General features: G+C 35.3%; 1 protein-coding gene across 3 annotated transcripts in view; it reads left to right on the top strand.

Annotated features, from left to right (window-relative positions):
* LOC118850605 (sphingolipid delta(4)-desaturase/C4-monooxygenase DES2-like) overlaps positions 1-13,454 on the top strand; it is a 28,694-nt gene extending 15,240 nt beyond the window's left edge. For 2 of the 3 annotated variants that reach the window (XM_036760143.1, XM_036760145.1), the window contains exon 2: positions 11,020-13,454. In XM_036760143.1, the coding sequence (XP_036616038.1) occupies positions 11,104-12,075 (972 nt within the window). In that variant the 5' untranslated portion in view covers positions 11,020-11,103 and the 3' untranslated portion in view covers positions 12,076-13,454. Of the gene's footprint in view, positions 1-4,359; positions 4,381-11,019 lie in introns of those variants that run through there. The other variant, XM_036760144.1, reaches the window with a different exon arrangement.
* Positions 13,455-18,373: the final 4,919 nt, after the last annotated feature.

The following is an 18,373-nucleotide window of genomic DNA, read 5'->3' as shown; positions in this document are numbered from 1 at the left end:
GGTGATACAAAAGGATAGACTCTGTAGCTGAGGGTTTTACAATATTGGGTTGAGAGACAGGCATATAAATAAAAATGCAAGATAGTGAATACATTCTTAAGGTAAAATGAGCACTATAATGTTATGGGAACTCAGGTGAGATTTCTGAATTTTTCTTGGGAGATATAGAATTGGAATAGATTGGCAAGGGTAGAGCTTAAAGGAAGGATAGGATTAAAAAAAAATAGAAAGGAGGGAAGGGGCATCAAGTATATTAATTAACTACCTTTCTGACCTTGGCAAAGTACTTGACATCCCTGGGTCTCCAGGCCTTCTACCCTCCCTCCCTCTCTCCCTTTAAGCCTTTCTTCCTTCCTTCCTTCCTCCCTCTCTCCCTCCCTCCCTTCCTTCCTTCTTTCCTTCTTTCCTTCCTTCCTTCCTTCCTTCCTTCCTTCCTTCCTTCCTTCCTTCCTTCCTTCCTTCCTTCTTTCTCTCCTTCCTTCTCTCCTTCCTTCCTATTCCTCTGGTTACAGAAGGAATTCTAACCATTAGAAAAGACCAGGTAGCTGATAAGGGATAGATGGGCAAAGAATTTTATTGATTTATCTAGAAAGTTTGTTTATGCACATTATTTATGTGATTATCTATCTAAAAATGTAGGTAGACAACCATACAATCCATAATGCCTGGCTATTCAGTGCTGAATATGTGTTCTTTATAATCACTGTCCAGAGACTGAAAGTATCTTTCACATTCCAGATTTCACTAAATGAAATTGTGTGTTTGCATATGTTTGCTTATTTAACATTTGTCCTTTATTTTAGGCTTAGTTCAAATTAGAATAAATGATGACATGTAAATCTAATGGAATAGTAAAGGGACATTAACATGAACAAGGTGTTATTTTTTTTTTAAGTTTGGATCAAAGCCAGGCTCAGATTTTTTTTTAATGCAGTTTGCTTGACCTTGGCTTTTTTTTTTTTCTTCCTCAAGCATGAGAGAGCCTATTCTTTGCATGGCATTCTAATGCCAGCTCACAGAGCAAATAGGGCATTGTAAAACTTTAACAAACCATTAGGAAGATAATTAGCAGCTTGTTAAAACACAGTGCAATAAAGATCCAATTTGGTATACAGTTTTTGCTCTATAAAATGGTACTTAAACCACCTTAAATGCCCTTATTCATATGCTAAGATATTTAGTACTATGCTAATAAATTCAGCAACTGGAATTAATAGATATTCCTAGGTTTACAAAGAAATTATCAACTCAGAGAAATGTTTCACAGACATTTCTTGGAATATAAAAGGGCTATAAAATCATCAATAAAATTCTATTTTTTTCCTGGTTTAGTTTGGTTCTTTTTATTAGAAACCCTGAGAAATAAACTATTTTCATTTCTTCAAAAATGATTCATTGATTTTCATAACTCTAAATTATACTATATGTATATATAATACACATAATTTTAGAGCTATGAAACATATACATGAATTGATGTGCACATACATTATTTTTTTGCTTGTTTGTTCAGATTTATGATTTAATCCTTAGTATAAGAAGCCACTTAAGAGGAAACACTCTCCCAATTCTGATTTATAACTGTTTTGCAATTTAGAAAGTTACCTGAAGCATTAAGAGGTTAAATAACATGTGCAGGGTAATATAACCAATAAGTCACTGTGGTAAGACATGAAATGAGGTCTTCTCTGAGACCTACCCTCTATGTAAGACACAACATTGTCACTTGTCTAAGTTATTGAACCAAGAAGTATTCAGTGTAAATTTTGCTTAAGTCAGTTGAAGATCTGACAATCAGTTCAGTGACCTTAAATTGAAAACGGCTAAAAAAATGTAGTATAGGACTTTAGGTTATTAGCAATTTGACAAATCTAATGTTGATGAGATCATAGATTAAGAGTTGGGATGAAATTAGAATTCATTGTGTCTAATTTCTTTTGTAATCGATGAGGAAACTGAGACCTGAAGGGATTAGGTGTCTTGACCAAAATTGAACAGATAATTAAGTCTCACAGACAGGATTTAAATCTTCTAAAACAGCATTCTTTCCAATAACAACTGGTATTTAAGTTTTGTTTTTTTTGTTTTACCACACAGTATGAAATAACATCCTTTGTCACACATATACTTCACACTCATTATACTCCGGTGGAATGGCTCCCTATTTCCTCCGGGATAAATATAACATGCCTTGTTTGCCATTAAAAGTCCTTCACAAACTGGACTCTTCTTTATCCCTCTTTTCTTATGAGGTGATCTTATTAGCTGACATTGGAGTAGGTGCGTAGTAGTGGACTCCCTGAGTCAAAGGGTGTGACTGACTGACATCTATATACAATAGTATATACTGTTGTCATAGCTATGTTAAAGATAATAGAAGGGAAAATAATGGAATTATCTAGAAATATTTCCAATGACAGAAATCAAATATTACTATGGCAGAAATATTTTGAGAAGATTATTGAATCCACATGAAAAGGCAATGGAAAATGGAATTACTATATCATCGGTATGTCCAGTAGAATATTTGAGTAATTCATTACCTAATTAAAGTCACTGAAAAAGAAATGTATGGAATATAATCTAGAAAACAAAGATATAAATATTATTGGCACCATTAATCAAAAATTGAAAGAGATACCCAAAAGGTCAAACTGAAATAAAGACAATATACAGCAAACCTCTCCCCCACCCTCCCAAAGCAAAACAAAACAAAAACCCTCAACATTAACCAAAAATTATACCATAGAAGTATGAAAAACAAAGACATGGGAGTAGAAAACACTCAAAGAAATCATACGAAGAAAAACCAACTTGTATCAGATATAAAACCTCTTACTTGAATGTGGTCAGAATAAAGATCAGCTATATCAAAGAAGATGGATGAAATTCTAGCTCTTTTGTAAAACTAGGAAACTGTGTGTCCATAGGTGATCCGTAATTGGCTATTACAATTCACATCATATGTGAGTTAGTAGTGTAGCAAGAAGTAATTTTAAACATCATTATTTATGTCCTAGGTAGAGTGATTTTCCCTTTTCCTATGTGTTACTGGATCATTTCCTTATTCATTCTAATACAATATATGTATAGATATTTATACATTGGTTAAAATTATGACATTTCCCATTATGAATCAGTTAGATCTGAGCTCCCATTTAAGTTTAATAAATATAAAATATTTAATAAGCTATAGAAACATCTTCCCATAATCATTTGTTCATCAAAATGTCCATATATATTTATTAATACCCTTTGCTGAAAGTCATCAAGATTACTTGGCATACTGATAATTTACATTATGAAAAATAATAATACAAAGACAATATTATTCATAATGTATCAGATATGAGACTGTCTACAGGAAAACTCATCTTTAACCATCACAAAACTGCTGAATTCTAGAACCAGTCTTACTATTCATAAGGATACCAATTAAATTCTCTTCTCAAGAATTCTGTTCATGTTTCTTTGCAAGATATGGATTAAACTCAGTTGTCTCATGAAATGATTTCTCCTAGTTCTTTTTTTTCCTCTAGCCTACCTTGAACTATCACAGTTAAGAGTCTCCCTAGAATTATAGTTATACTGTTAGTCCCATCAGAAACTCTTCAAGGAAGATAGTAAAAATACCATTTCAGGATTTCATTTTTTTTTAGAAAAGGATACATTAACTTCATCTAGTTTCTATAGAAGAGTTTATTGAAAATGACATTTTAGTAGCAAAAAACTTTACTAACCCCTATCTAAGATGTAGTCCTGATCCCATCTTTCTTTTAAGTACTTTTTATTTATCTCTTTTACTTATATTTCCCAAAGTAACATTTCCCAACTCCCTCTCTGTCATCCTTTACAACAAAATTAAAGGGAAGGGAGGATTCATCAAATTAACAATTCATCAGGCCAAAAACAAAACCATCACCTTAAATTATCTGTTGTGCTCCATACCCATAATTTGTAAGACTATATAAAAGAAGACACCTTCCAACAAGTGAGGGAAGCTTCCTTCTCATATTTTTTCTTTGGGCACAAGCTTAAACTTTGTAATTTTACAACATTCAGTTTTAGTCATTTTGGTTTTGCTGTGCATTCTATTTGTGTTACTAATTCTATTGAGTATACTGCTTTCCTAGTTCTGGTTACTTTCTTTAAATCAGGTCAGACAAGTCTTTCCAAACTGCTCTCTATGTGACAACAACATCTAGCATGTGTAGAATTTCTAGAATCTACAAATTTAAAGGTTTAGAAAGCCCTTTAAATATTTTATCCCATTTTATGCTCACAACCTTGTAGGGTGGATTGAATTATTATCATCACCATTTTACAGATGAGGAAAATAATGCACTAAGAAGTTGTGACTTCTCCAGAATCACACAGCTAGTAATTAATCATTAATTATGCATATTAATATAATGCATTAAATATGCATATTAATATATATTAATCAAACAATTAGATCTGAGCTTCCATTTCAGTTTAATAAACATAAAATATTTAATAAACTATAGAAACATCTTCCCATGATCATTTGTTCATGAAAATGTCCATATATACTTACTAATACCCTTTGCTTAAAGTCATCAAGCAGGATTTGAACACAAATCTCAATTCCAAATTAGGCCCTCCATCACTTAGCCACCTAATTACTTTCACCATTTCTTATAGCAGTCATATTTTATTATTCTTTAGTACAACTTGTTTAGTCATTCCCAAGTAAATGGACATCTATCTTGTTTTAATTTATTTGCTTCTACACATAGAACTACTACGAATTTTTCTGCCAAATGGGACTTTTCTTTTTATCATTGACCTCCTTTGGGTACCTGGTATCTAGTAATACCTAGGTACCTATGTACCTAATAAAACATGTCTGTCCCAAAGGGTATGGGCATTTTAGCCACTTCACATAATCCCATTTTTTATTTCCAAGAATGAATGGAACAATTCGCAAATTATTCACTGGTAAAGCATGACCCCCATCTTTTCATATATACGCCATCATTTATTATCCACATTTTTGTCATATTTTTCCAATTTGCTGGATGTCAAGTGGAATCAATTATTTATTTTCATTTTTCCTATTGGCAATTCATAGAATCTTTTTATATGTATATAAGTTGCAATTCTTCTTTTGCAAACAATTTGCTCACATTACTGGGGAGTGGAATTGGTCTCTAGTGTTTCTGTTAGTTATTTATATAACTCAAATAGCAAACCCTTATCAGAAATATTTGATGCAAAGCTTATTTTTTTCCAGTTGAAGACATTCCTTCTTATATTATTTGCATTACTTTTTTCTACAAAAGCTATTTAATTACATGTATCACGTACTGTCCCCTTAAAATCTGTTGTTGGTTTAAGTCTGCTTTGCTCGAAGTTTTTAAGAGAAAGTTTTGTTTTGTTTTGTTTTGTTTTGTTTCCCTAAGAAACATTGGCTAAAGGTTGAGTCTGGCTTAGAATTCTGAGGCAATTGTCACTGTTGATTGTTTTTGAAAATTGTTCTTGTTTGTCCTTTCTTTCAAAGAGGACCAATGACTTCAAGGAGAAGTCTAGTAGTAAGATAAAAGTCAGGACAACTGGCAATGACCCAGGGATCCAGTGGATGATCATGGTATCTTTCATGTCTGACCAAGTTCTAAACACTGTGATGTGCCTGCTTCGGCCTCCTTCATGACTGTTAGAACAAGTTGTTCTCATCTACCCATTCTGCCAGGGGAAGTGTTCACATGGCTGGCATAGATATCTTCCTCAGTCATTGACCTGTTTGAGGCTTGTTGGTTACCCTCAGCTTGGTTTAACCTACTTGCCAAGAAGGTTTTGTAGGGTGTAGCCACTGTGCATGCTAGAGCTTCTTAGAGCCATAGGTGAGAGTTGGATAAAAGGTAGACACCAAAGGTAGATGAGCAGCCCTGAAAAAGGTTCAGCAAGCCCTCTATCCAGAGGTGCTAGTCCTTCCTAAACACCCCATATAACAAGCTGTTGTATACTAAAGAGATATGTGCACCAGAAATTTTGTATGGCTATGAGATAATTATAATTGATTTGATTATAGATATGAACCCAATAAGATGGGGAGGAGAGAGAGACAGAGAGAGAGAGAGAGAGAGAGAGAGAGAGAGAGAGAGAAGTGAAAGTACAGATTTCAGCGGCATATCATCTAAGTTTGAAGATGGAAATGATAAAGATTTCAGTTGATTTTGTTGAGTACTTCCAATTAAACAGATGGATTGGGAGCAGAGAAACAAATTACTCAGGAGATCAACACCTTTGGCTGAGACATCCTGCCCAGTTTGTATTAGGCAAGCAGACAACGGATCAACTCAACTTACCAATGGAAACAGATATTAAACACAGAAGATACATTCATCAAGGAATACACTTATAGACAGTTCCTGAGATAGAAAAAGAACACCAAAGTTACAGTTCCAAAGTTATGAGTTAACCCAAGCACACAGGCTTTCCCCACTCATGTGACTCCTTTGCAGGTTTTTATAATTAACTGTATACTTGCTCTTCCTCACAGATACTGAGTGGGTTAAAACAAAAATGTCACTTGGATCATGTGTCAGTTGTGATTTTGTATAATGAGTTTACATTAATATATGGGTACTCATGATATTATTATATTATTTTTACTTGTTGCTAAGAAAATGCTAAAATCTAAAGTGTCATAATCGTGTGTGTTGAGTTTGTGTAAATAGTAACACAGAGGTGGAGATTTAGAGCCAGGTTAATGAGTAAGGGGAGTGTACTTCCTTTCAACAAGGTTACCCCTAGGATTCTGAAACAATTTGAGTGTAACCAAATGAATTTGGAGAAGAAAATTTCTCCCTTTGCTCTTCTTCCAATCAGCAATGTCACTCAAACTGCTGAAACAATGGAGTATAAGAGATCCATCTAGGAGCAGAGACACGCATTAAGGACAGAAACAGAGCTGAAAAAAATAATCACCAAGAGAGGAGTCACCTGTACTGAGTGTGACTCTTCATGGTGGTACAGAGCATCAAACATGGATTCATGAAAAGGAGTTTGTTATCTCAGCTGAGAAGGAAAAAAGAATATGTGGGATTAGGATAAGGTACATATCATCACTGTTGTTCTATCCCCTACTGGAATTATACCAAGGAAGATTTAATGAGCTTAAAGAAAAATATTTATATACTAATACTTTTATTCAATTATATAAAGTAGCTATTCTATCTGTTGCTCCAATTGTTCTGAGGTCCTTAAATGTAAAAGAATAAGAGCAGGATCCTGACTTACTTCAAGACCATTTCTATCTGTAAGCCATTGGAAAAGATGTGTTAATGAATGAACAACAAGAACAACAACAGACATTTATGATATAACTTCAAGTTTGCCAATATACTTTATATCTTATTTCATTGAGCTTCTCACCAACACTAAGAGGTATATGAATATTATTAAGGCCCATTTCAAAGACTGTAAAATTGAAACCTTGGTACATTAAGCATGAGATTTGAGTCATATTGACTGCAATCATACTTCAGACATTAAACAGCTTGAAGTAAGCTATCGATTTAGTCCCAGTACCTCAGTTTGTCATTCTTTACATGAGTTTGATAACACCTTCTTAATACAGTTTTTCTACCTTTGCTGAAAAGTTCAGCTAACTATGACTCAAAATCAGAACAGTGGCACAAAGAAAACATGCATATTTATAATATTGTTTCCAATGGGGGCTGTTTTTAAGGGAATGGCGGTTAAATGAATTTTAATAGTTATAGGAGCACTCATTTGTGGAATAGATAAAGAACTAGAAAAGCTGACTTTAAGATTGATTGTTAAGATAGTCATTTCATACCCTGAACTAATCTATATAATATATAAATTATGGAAATATATAATATAATTAATATGATGTGATATGTGATGTGATGTGATGTGATGTGATGTGATGTGATGTGATGGGACTGACATGACATGATATAACATACCATAACATAATGTAACGTAACAACATAACATAACATAACATAACATAGCATAATGACATTAATATAATATGATATATGATGTGATGTGATATGATATGATATGATGTGATATGATATAATATAATATATATAAATATCTATGTAATTATTCTAACTTTGGGCATATTAAAAATGAAAGGGATAGAAAACTTCTTGTTAAGATCTGGTCATAATTTGAGATTAGAACAAAGAAAGTTTTTCCATTCGTCTTATGTATCCCATCACTCAAAAACTGGAGACAATATACATTTAGGACAAGTAATGCGACGGGATAATATCATATCTGCACAAAGGGACATTCAGTAATTTAGGAAGGTATCATCTTCTAATATCCATAGCACACAGGCTTTGAAAACAAAGCTGCATGATATGACAGTGAATTCGTGTGAGTTTGAGATCGATGTTAAAATGATAAAAGAGTTGAATATACTGCTGGTGCAAGTGACTGAGAAATGAATTTAACATCATGCTGTGCAGTTCCCAAAGCAGTTAGTGCCTGAAAGTGAATCATCAATGAACTCATTGTTGGATTTCCTTAATAATAATAATAGGATCGCCCATAATCAATGTTTCTTTCTTACAAAGCACAGGGGAAATGAAGAATCCATTAGAAGCTTCTGGGATTTGTGATGCTACATGTTGGCCAAATTCAACAAGCTACTTTTATCATTCTCTCTCTCTCTCTCTCTCTCTCTCTCTCTCTCTCTCACACACACACACACACACACACACACACACACACACACACACACTGCTTACAATGGAAAACACATTCTTTTGGTTGGCAACAATAATGAACCTACCGTTACTAGAGTTACCATAGGATGATAATTAACAACCAGTTAGACAAAGATAAAGCACAAATATCCAGGATAGGCCAGGAGTCAGCAAGAGAGTAATAAAAACAAACCAAGACTAGCCTTTTCCCAAGAATCATTATGATATTGAACTACTTATGAATACGTGTCATATGTGAGTGTCTGAGAAGTCTTTGCTGTCTCATCTCCTTGAATTTAGGTTGAATAGTTCATTGCCCTATCCTCTAAAGGGAAGGGCAGAGTGCGTGGATAAACAGTGAGTACCAAGGCTCATTGGATCTCCCAAGATGATGAGATTTCATAATGATGAGGTTCTAGTAGGTTAAGTACTTTAGGACCTTTGTGAATAATGGGAACCACCGGAGGGAGATTAATATTTTAGTTAATTATGAGAGATTATAATCCTTTATGCATTTTCTTCATTGTTTGTGGGATCCTATGAGAGTGCTTTGGATTTTCTGCATTTTATATGTGCTGGAATAAAGGTTGTCCTCCAAGTAATGAATGAATAGGTTTCTTCTTAAGTTATGGGAATATTCAAGGAGGGTTAGCACCTCTGGTGAGAGGGCTTGTCCAGCCCTTTTCTGGGCTGCTCCTCCACCTTTGGTGTTAACCTTTCACACAACTTGGCTCCAAGAGATTGTAAAATGTGCAGTGGACACATTTAGGTAAAACCATTGAGGGAAACCAACGAGCCTTAAACCTGTCAGGGGAGGATGTCTACTCCAAGCATGTGAAGACTTCCAGTGGTAGAATGGGTAGATGATAACAATTTGTTCCAATGGCCACAAAGGCAGCTGAAGCAGGCACTGTAGAGTATTTACAGTTTTGTCAGACATCAAAGCTGCCATGGTTATCCACTGCATCCTGAGCCATGGTCAGTTGTCCTGACTTTTCTCTTGCCATTGGACTACAATGAATCTGGAAGAGAGAATGAGGCTTGTGCAACTTTGCATCACTTAAATCCAATTTGTGGCAAGTCAAGACATCACCCTATAATGTCATCAGTTCTCTTTGAAATCAAAGGATGAACAATAGCATTTGTTACTTGTACATAATATGTGTGAGCTCTTTTATCCCTATCCATGTGTTCCAATATAGAAGATAAAACTCTGAAATTTTACAGAGTAAACTCTAGGTGGGGAAATTGAGCCAAAGAAATAATGATATTTGGGGGACTTGATGTGGTATGTATAAGTCCAGAGCTCAGGGCTCTGAGCTATACAATTGTGAAAAATTTTTAAGTTTTTATTTTTTTCTTTGAATTAAAAATGTGAGAGACCCTGAGAAATCTTTAGAATTTTAGCATTTCAGAGAAATAACAATTTATGTTATAGCATCTGCTACATTTTTTCAATGTCTCAAGGAACTGTCAGTTCTACTCAATATTCAGATGAAAGTAAGTTCCAACTATATGAGAGAAAATGAAATCTGATATCTGGTGCTCTCTTCCCTTCATCCCCCTGTTGAAATAAAATTGCATTTACATATCTGTGTAGATGTACATTGCCACTATACATGAATAAACAAATAAAATGTGTTCTTATACATATGTGTCCATGCACGCATGTATGTATGTACATATGTATATGTGTATTAAAATAAGTGCTTACTATGTACCAGGCATTGTGTCAAATTCTGGAGATACTAATTAAAGTAAAACAAGACAGTTCCTTCCTCCAAGTAACTTGCATTTGGTTAGACAAAGACAGGCATATAAAGGAATGGCATCCAAGAATAAGTGTTTTACATAGGAAAATGAGAATGGATGATGATTGGAGCCATAAGGTCATTGATTGACATGTCCTTCTCAGGAACCATGGTGTTGGCACCAGAGTAGAAAAGCAAAGAGTGGTGGAGGATGGAATGTGTGTGGGTAGGAATGTGGGGGAAGAGTGTTAGAGAAATAGCTGCTAAGTGGTGAGGTGACCCAAAAACTAGGGAAAATAATGTTAAAGCTGTCCTATCAGAACACAGGTAGGATCTTTAGTTCTGATGGATATGAAAGCTACAGATCAGGTAGCTTGGCATAGAGACGGCAAGGAGGTAGTTCCTTCTGGACACTGGTTTTTTGTTTCATTTTTGTTTTTGCACCACCAGAGCTTATCAATGTCTTGTACTTAATAGGCAATTAATAAATATTTTTTTGAATTGAATTGAATTTTGCATCTATTCATTTTTTTTTCTTTTTTTCTCCCAAAAAGATTGATGTTGGTGTTCCAGCACGACCCAACCAGGGAACACAGGCTACCGCTCTAGTTAGCTTATCCTCACCTTTCCTAACAGCCATGGGCAACAGGATCACCCTGGGAAACTTCGAGTGGGTTTACACCGATCAGCCCCACACCCAGCGACGCAAGGAGATCTTGGCCAAGTATCCAGCCATCAAATCTCTAATGGGCCCAGATCCACACTTGAAATGGATTGTGTCCTGCATGGTGTTGACCCAGTTCTGCGCTTGTTACCTGGTCAAAGACTTGTCTTGGCGATGGGTCTTCTTCTGGGCCTATGCCTTTGGGGGCTGTGTGAACCACTCCTTGGCCCTGGCCATCCATGACATCTCTCATAACGTGGCCTTTGGCAACAAATGTATTCAGTGGAACCGCTGGTTTGCAGTCTTTGCTAACCTCCCCATTGGTTTGCCATACTCGGCTTCCTTCAAGAAGTATCACATTGATCACCATCGCTACCTGGGGGGTGACAAGCTAGATGTGGACATCCCCACAGACTTTGAGTGCTGGTTCTTCTGCACCCCAATGAGGAAGCTCCTCTGGCTCTTCTTGCAACCACTGTTTTTCGCCCTGCGTCCACTCTTTGTAAACCCCTTGCCTATCATGCAGATGGAGATCTACAATGCACTGACCCAGCTTGCTGTCAACCTTGTGATCTATACGCTTTGGGGGCTGAAGCCAATTGTGTACTTTATCGCAGGCACCCTCCTCTGTGCAGGAATACACCCCTTCACCGGTCACTTCATTGCAGAACACTATATGTACTTGAAGGGCTATGAGACATATTCCTACTATGGGCCCCTCAACTGGTTTACCTTTAATGCGGGCTACCACATGGAACACCATGACTTTCCCAGCATCTCAGGTTTCAATCTGCCCATGGTGCGGAAAATTGCCCCTGAATATTATAACAACTTGCCCCAGCATCATTCCTGGGTACAAGTTCTCTGGGACTTTGTCTTCAAAGACACAATGGGGCCTGCCTCAAGGACAAAGAGGATCTACACGAAGGCATCGAAAGATATCTAACCTACCTTCCATTCGATTGATAGGGCCAAGTTGGGCCTGGGACCTAACTAGCCTGGAAAAAAAGGTTGGCCCAGAAGTGCTCAATGTGAATGGTAGAACCTGAGCTGGTTATCTGAAATGGCCAAAATACTGGAATTTGTCCTTGTTTAAATAGAGCAGAAACAACAAACCCCACCCACTCTGTCTTGCCTCCAGGAAGCTCCAGGAGGCCCATAGAGCTGTAAACCTGAGCCTATGATCCAACTTCCCTTTTGTTCCCCAAAGGATGCTGCTATAACAACTGGGCACTGAAGAGGAGGGACCTAAGCTGTTCCTTTTCTTAGCACCTGAAGAAATAGCCTTTGAGATGGAATTTGTATTCTTATGAATATGTTCCAGTCTTCCTGGTGAAATGTCCCCAGTCATAAAAAGTCTTTGTACTCAGGGGCAAGGGACCTTGGTTTGATTCTTGGATCTGCCATTAATATGCGGGGTGACTGAATGAATCAATTCCAACCTCTGAATCTCATTAATAAACTCGTAGCTCCAACATTCTACATTCCATGAGTCTAAGCTCCCTTCCAGTTTTGATGTTTTATGAACCTAACATTCTCTTTTATGTTTATATATCACTTAATGCTTTTCAGAGCAGCTTCCAAAAATTCTTTGGAGCTCATTCTCAGGGTCACCAGCCATGAAAGGGTAGGAAAAATGTCAACAAATTGGCCTATGGGCCTTTCCACTGGATATTCCGTCTGGCTTGTGAGGCCTTTGACCAGAGCTATCCTGCAAAAATCAAATGCAAGGAATGTTTGAAACTTGTGTGTTTCTGAAAGTTTTCTGGACTTAAAATGAAATAAAACAATTAAATCCCAAAAAAAAGAATGATCTTCATATCAAGGTATAGAAGAAAATTGATTAACTGAGAATTAAACCAAATGAGAAGGGAAACTAGTAACTAGCTTCCACAAACACACATATATACATATATGTGTATATATACACATATGCACATACATACATACACATACATTTATAAATTCTGTGTTAGGTACTGAAATAATTTAGACTTGTCATTGCTAAGCCATGCCCAGAGATATTTTTTGGGGGGAAGGATTGAAGAACTAGGAAGACATCATGGTACTTAAAATAGACAAATGCCATACTCAGTACAGATTTATTTGTGAGTTTCACTTAAAAAAAGTCTCAAAATATGAGTCTACAAAATGGGGATAATATTCTTTAGAACCTACTGGACAGAATTTTTGTGAGTGTCATATGAGATGACCTAATAATATACTTTGACAACAGACTAATGGTGAGAAATGTTACTTATCGCCTGACAGAGAAGTGATGGACTAAAAATACAGAATAAAACACACATTTTTTTGTTACTATGACCAATTGGAATTCATTGCACTTGACTACACATGCATCACAATGATTTTTTCCCCTTTATTTTTTTTCCAAGTTGGGAGGGGAAATGGGAAAGAAATAAAAGAAATGCTCAATAATCTAAAAATTATTAAAAGAGAAAATAATAAAAATAATGCATAATAAAGTAAAATTTTGAAAATAAAAAGTACAATTTAGAAAACACTAATAAAGGTATAGTTTGCGAGTCCCTAGAAAAGAAAAGTATGAGCACTATTGCTTTTGTAAAAGGATGGAATGGGGGTGGTTTAATAAGAGTTCATGCATAAAAGCCCTAAAGCCCTGAGCATTTTCATGGACTGAAATCTCATTATTAATCACTGGTAAGACCAGGGAGCTAAAAACAAAATTTAAAAAAAGGCAATGCATGGAGACAGATTGATATAATGGAAAGTGAATTGGATTTTGAGTAGAAAGATGTTAGATTCATATCGAAACTCTGCAACTTGCTACCAGTAAAGGGCCTGGGAAAATCACTTTATTTTGCTAAGCTTCATTTCCCTCATTTGTTAAATTAGGAGATTAGACTTTACAAACTCTAAGATCCTGACCAGAACTTAACATTTTATGAATTCTGAATTATTTAAGTGCTTTTCATTTATACACAGTGTCTAGAATAAGAGTTGTGAACACTCTGTGGTACTCCACATTGTCATATTAAATTTAAAGTATTATTTTAATTCTTATCAATGCATTTTAGGATGCAAACAAACATCTTTGAACATACACAGATTTGGGTAAGCAAGAGGGTGGGAGAATTCAAAAGTATTCTGTGCAAGGGTCCTTTGAAGGAACTGGGGGTGATTAGCCTGGAGAAGAGAAGCCTTGGGGAGGGGTATAATTGTTGTTTTAAAATATTTAAAGGATTATCATGTGGAAGATGGATTAACATTGTAATTATATATTAAAATTTTACTAAAATGTACTTATAAAGACAAAACTGAGAGAAGTGGCTAAAGGAACACAAGATTTTAGCTAAATATAAAGGCAAGAAACCATTCTTAATATAAAGAATTGTTTAAAAGTGGAATAGATTGCATGGTTAATGGGACCCTCATCACTAAAAGACAGTTATGTGGCACAAAGGCAGCTAGGCGGCACAGTGGATAAAGTGCCAGACCTAAAGTCAGGAAGGCATCTTCCTGAGCTCAAATTTGGCCTCAGAGACTCAGTAGTTTTATGTGACCCTGGGCAACTCACTTCACCCCATTTGCCTCCATTTCCTCATCTCTAAAAAAAGCTCGGGAGGGTAATGGCAAACCAGTACAGTATCTTTGCCAAGAAAACTCAAAATGCTGTCATGAAGAGGCAATCACAATTGAAATAACTGAACAAAAACAAATAGAACACGGGAACTTCTGTTTTTGGATCATTTCCTTTGGTGGAACTTTAGTGTTTTTCTAAATTTCTTTATGGTAGCACCAGATTTCCTTATTAAGACTAGGTATCAAAGTCTAGAACGGTTATTCAGTGATAGGAATGGATTTTAGCAATATTAAAAAGAGAAAAAAAAACCTGAGAATTAGGGGTAAGTAGTTAGATTCTAGGGCAGAAGGGAAACTAAAATGCAAAAGATGGCCTCAAAAACAAGTAACCATAAACATTAAAATGGGGAGAAAGCCTTGTTTAGTTTGTAAAGAGATTAGTTATGTTTAAGATATGTTGAGTTTCAAGTGACAGCAAGCTATAAAAGTAAAAATGGCTAATGAGCAACTAAGAATGAGGATTTAGGATATTCCTTAATCTGCTTTTTTTCTTTATGTCCTCTGCACTCAACACACTATCTAGCACATAGTGGATTTTTGATAAATTTCTTTAATTGATTATTGGTTGAAGACACATATCAAAACTTCCTGAGACCAAGAATGCTATCTCATTTAAACTGTGTATAATATATTACAACATATAACCTGGTGTTCTCCATGTGCAAAGTGCTTAATAAGTGTTAAAAGAATTTTTAAAGTGTGTTGAACAAAGCTAAAGAGGTAGAGCTGTGAATGATCCCTACAGATCTATACTGTCTTTCAATGAGGGCAGTGATACTGAGAAATGTTTTAAATTACATTTGCCTCCTTTATTTTTTAAATAAATAGAATTGTCCAAATGTACCAATTGTATCTGTTTTTTCTTCCTGATGTATTGTAAGTAGAGCCTTTCTATAACATTTGATATGCCAGCCATAAGTGAAACTTAAAATGTGTAACTTATGTCGATTGAGGTCTATTTAAACGTGGATCCATTTAAAGTAAGAATTCTTCTAGGGGGAAAAATAATTTTGCAATAAGTATTCAGGAAAATGTGTAAGATTGCCAGGAGGACTATTTCATGAATTATTAATCAGATTTAGTATTAAAACAGGGTATGGGATATTTAGGAATAAAACATTGGAAGTATAAGACACTGGGATGTGGCTGGAACGACACATTTGTATCCAAATGCAATTTAGGACAAAGGGGAGAGAGGGGAGTGTTTTGTCAAAGGAAAAAACTTCACTAGAACTAAAGAAAAAGAAAAAGCAGCCAGGATTTGGTCCTACGATGCTGAGATTTAGAGGGTACTCCTAGCACTTGTAAAACTTTGGCAGATAGAGACTATTAATAACACACCTATGTGAAGTTACCAAATGAAATGTTGAATTTAGAGTCAGATGACTTAGATTTGAATCCCTGCTGTGACCTTGAGTGAATCATTTAAACTCTCTTAGACATAATTTCCTCCATCTCAGAAATATTAGGATTGTACTAGATATATTTTAAAAGTCCTTACTAGCTCAAAATCTTTGATCCTATGATCCCCAACCAATCCCTACCCTTCCCAAGGCAAAATCCCAATTGGGTTCCTTCTGAGACTAGCTGTGGTCTGCATCTGGCCCTTGGTGGCAGAATCCCTAGTAACAGTCTCAAGGAATCTCAGAATCATCTTCCAGTGGTCCTTGCATCCCAAGTGCAAGATTCACCTAGAGCTATTCTAAATTCCATAATTGAATTTGTCTTTAAATTTTTGCTTGACTATCTCTTTTGCACAGTTTCCCCTAAGTTTATGCTATAGTATTTGTGCCAGGCACCAGAATTGTTAGTTACGGTTCTGATTTTGTATCATCAAAGGAAGTATTTAAGTATTGAAAGTCATGGGGACAGCTCTAGATATGGCATCCTAAACCCTGTGTTCAAATCCTGTCTCTCTCATGTATTTCCTTTGTGACATTTTCCTTTAACATCTCTGGGCATCAGTATCCTCATTTACAAAGTTGCATCCCTTTGAAGAAGTAAAATCACTATAATTCTAAATAGAATTTACAATTTATTAAATTCTTCAAAGGATCACAGTCATAAAGTTGGAAATGGTTGTGGAAGTCATCTGATCCAATCCTTTTTTTTCAATATGAGGAAACAACAGCTTAGAGAGTCTAAGTAACTTGTCCATAAGGTCACATAGGTAGCAAGTGAGAGCCCAAATTCAAACCCAGGCCTTCTAACTCTAATTCTTACATCTTTTGTATGGTTTTATGCTGTTTCCTCATGTTGTAGAGAGGATTTCTGCTCAAGCATAGCTCACTTCAGCAGAATGCTTTGTTTACTTCTAATTGTAAAAGTTTAACATCATATTAAAAGGTTATATAAATAAATGTAAAATATTATTATTATTTAGACTTTTGAGGAGGAAAATCACAGTGAATTAATGATGGGGATACATTTATTTGCCACTGGAAAAGAGAATTGGAAAAATATATAATGACAATATTTGAGGAAGAATAGTGAAAGTAATCTAGAATGAGTAGCATAATTATTATGAACTTGGTCCTCTAACACAAGGCTCAAAGTACCAGTATCATGGTAAAAAACAAACAAACAAAAACAAAACAAAACAAAAAAACCCCAAACAAACAATAAACAAAACCAGAACAGTACACTCACACCCACATCCACACTCACACCCACTTCTTTACTTGTTTCCTCTCTGACTTGGATTCAAGACCTACCAGAGTTTGTTATAAGTTAACATAGCCCTGTATATCTCTATGTCACAGTGAAGTTTTAGTGTAGGATGTTAGCAGAGGGTGAATATTGCTAAGGTCAAGGAATGCTTACATTTTATGAAAGTGCTAAAAAGAAAACAATTCTGAAAAATCATAATTGTTTTCTCAAACTATATTTGAGATATTTATTTAAGATGTTTGAAAATGAATTGTGAAGGGAAGTCCAACATTCACTGGTCCACTGTACTCACAAGTACATCAGAAGAGGCAGGGGTAGGGCTGGGGAAAGGGAACATTATTGCAATGTAACTGTGATCTCCTTAATGTGAATATTCTCTCCAATGATTAAGCTCATAATCCATTCACTACAACCTGCCCATTCTACACAACCCTTTTCCATATTCTCATGAATCTCCTACAAGGGGTACAGCCAACATTCTATTAATCCCTTGACATGATACCTTCTGAGCATTTAATCTGTCCCTCAAGTTATTAATCACATTCATTATGTGAATAGCCATTTTTAGATTATACATTAATTGTTTTACTTATTCTTAGTTTAAGTTTATTTTGGTTTTGTTGACAAAAAATATTATTCTATGTTTATTTTTATACTATACTCATTTCTTCAAAAATGATATAAATTTTGCTTTGAATTCTTTTTTTAACCAATAAAAAGTTAATGAAAACCAATCAATGGAGTAAAATCATGTAGCAATGTACATAATATTTCATGCCGATCATTTCCCACCTCTCTGCCAAGAGGAAAGAAAAATTTTTCACCATCTATTATTATGAACCAATATTAATCATTATTGTTAATTATTGTAAAATGTTAAAGTTCTGTTATTATTTATGCCATTGTATTTATTTATTACATTTTTGTTTTACTAGTGTTGCTTACTTCAC

Source organism: Trichosurus vulpecula, chromosome 5 (assembly GCF_011100635.1).
Source record: "Trichosurus vulpecula isolate mTriVul1 chromosome 5, mTriVul1.pri, whole genome shotgun sequence".
Classification (NCBI taxonomy): Eukaryota; Metazoa; Chordata; class Mammalia; order Diprotodontia; family Phalangeridae; genus Trichosurus; species Trichosurus vulpecula.
This window is presented reverse-complemented; position numbering and strand designations above follow the sequence as displayed.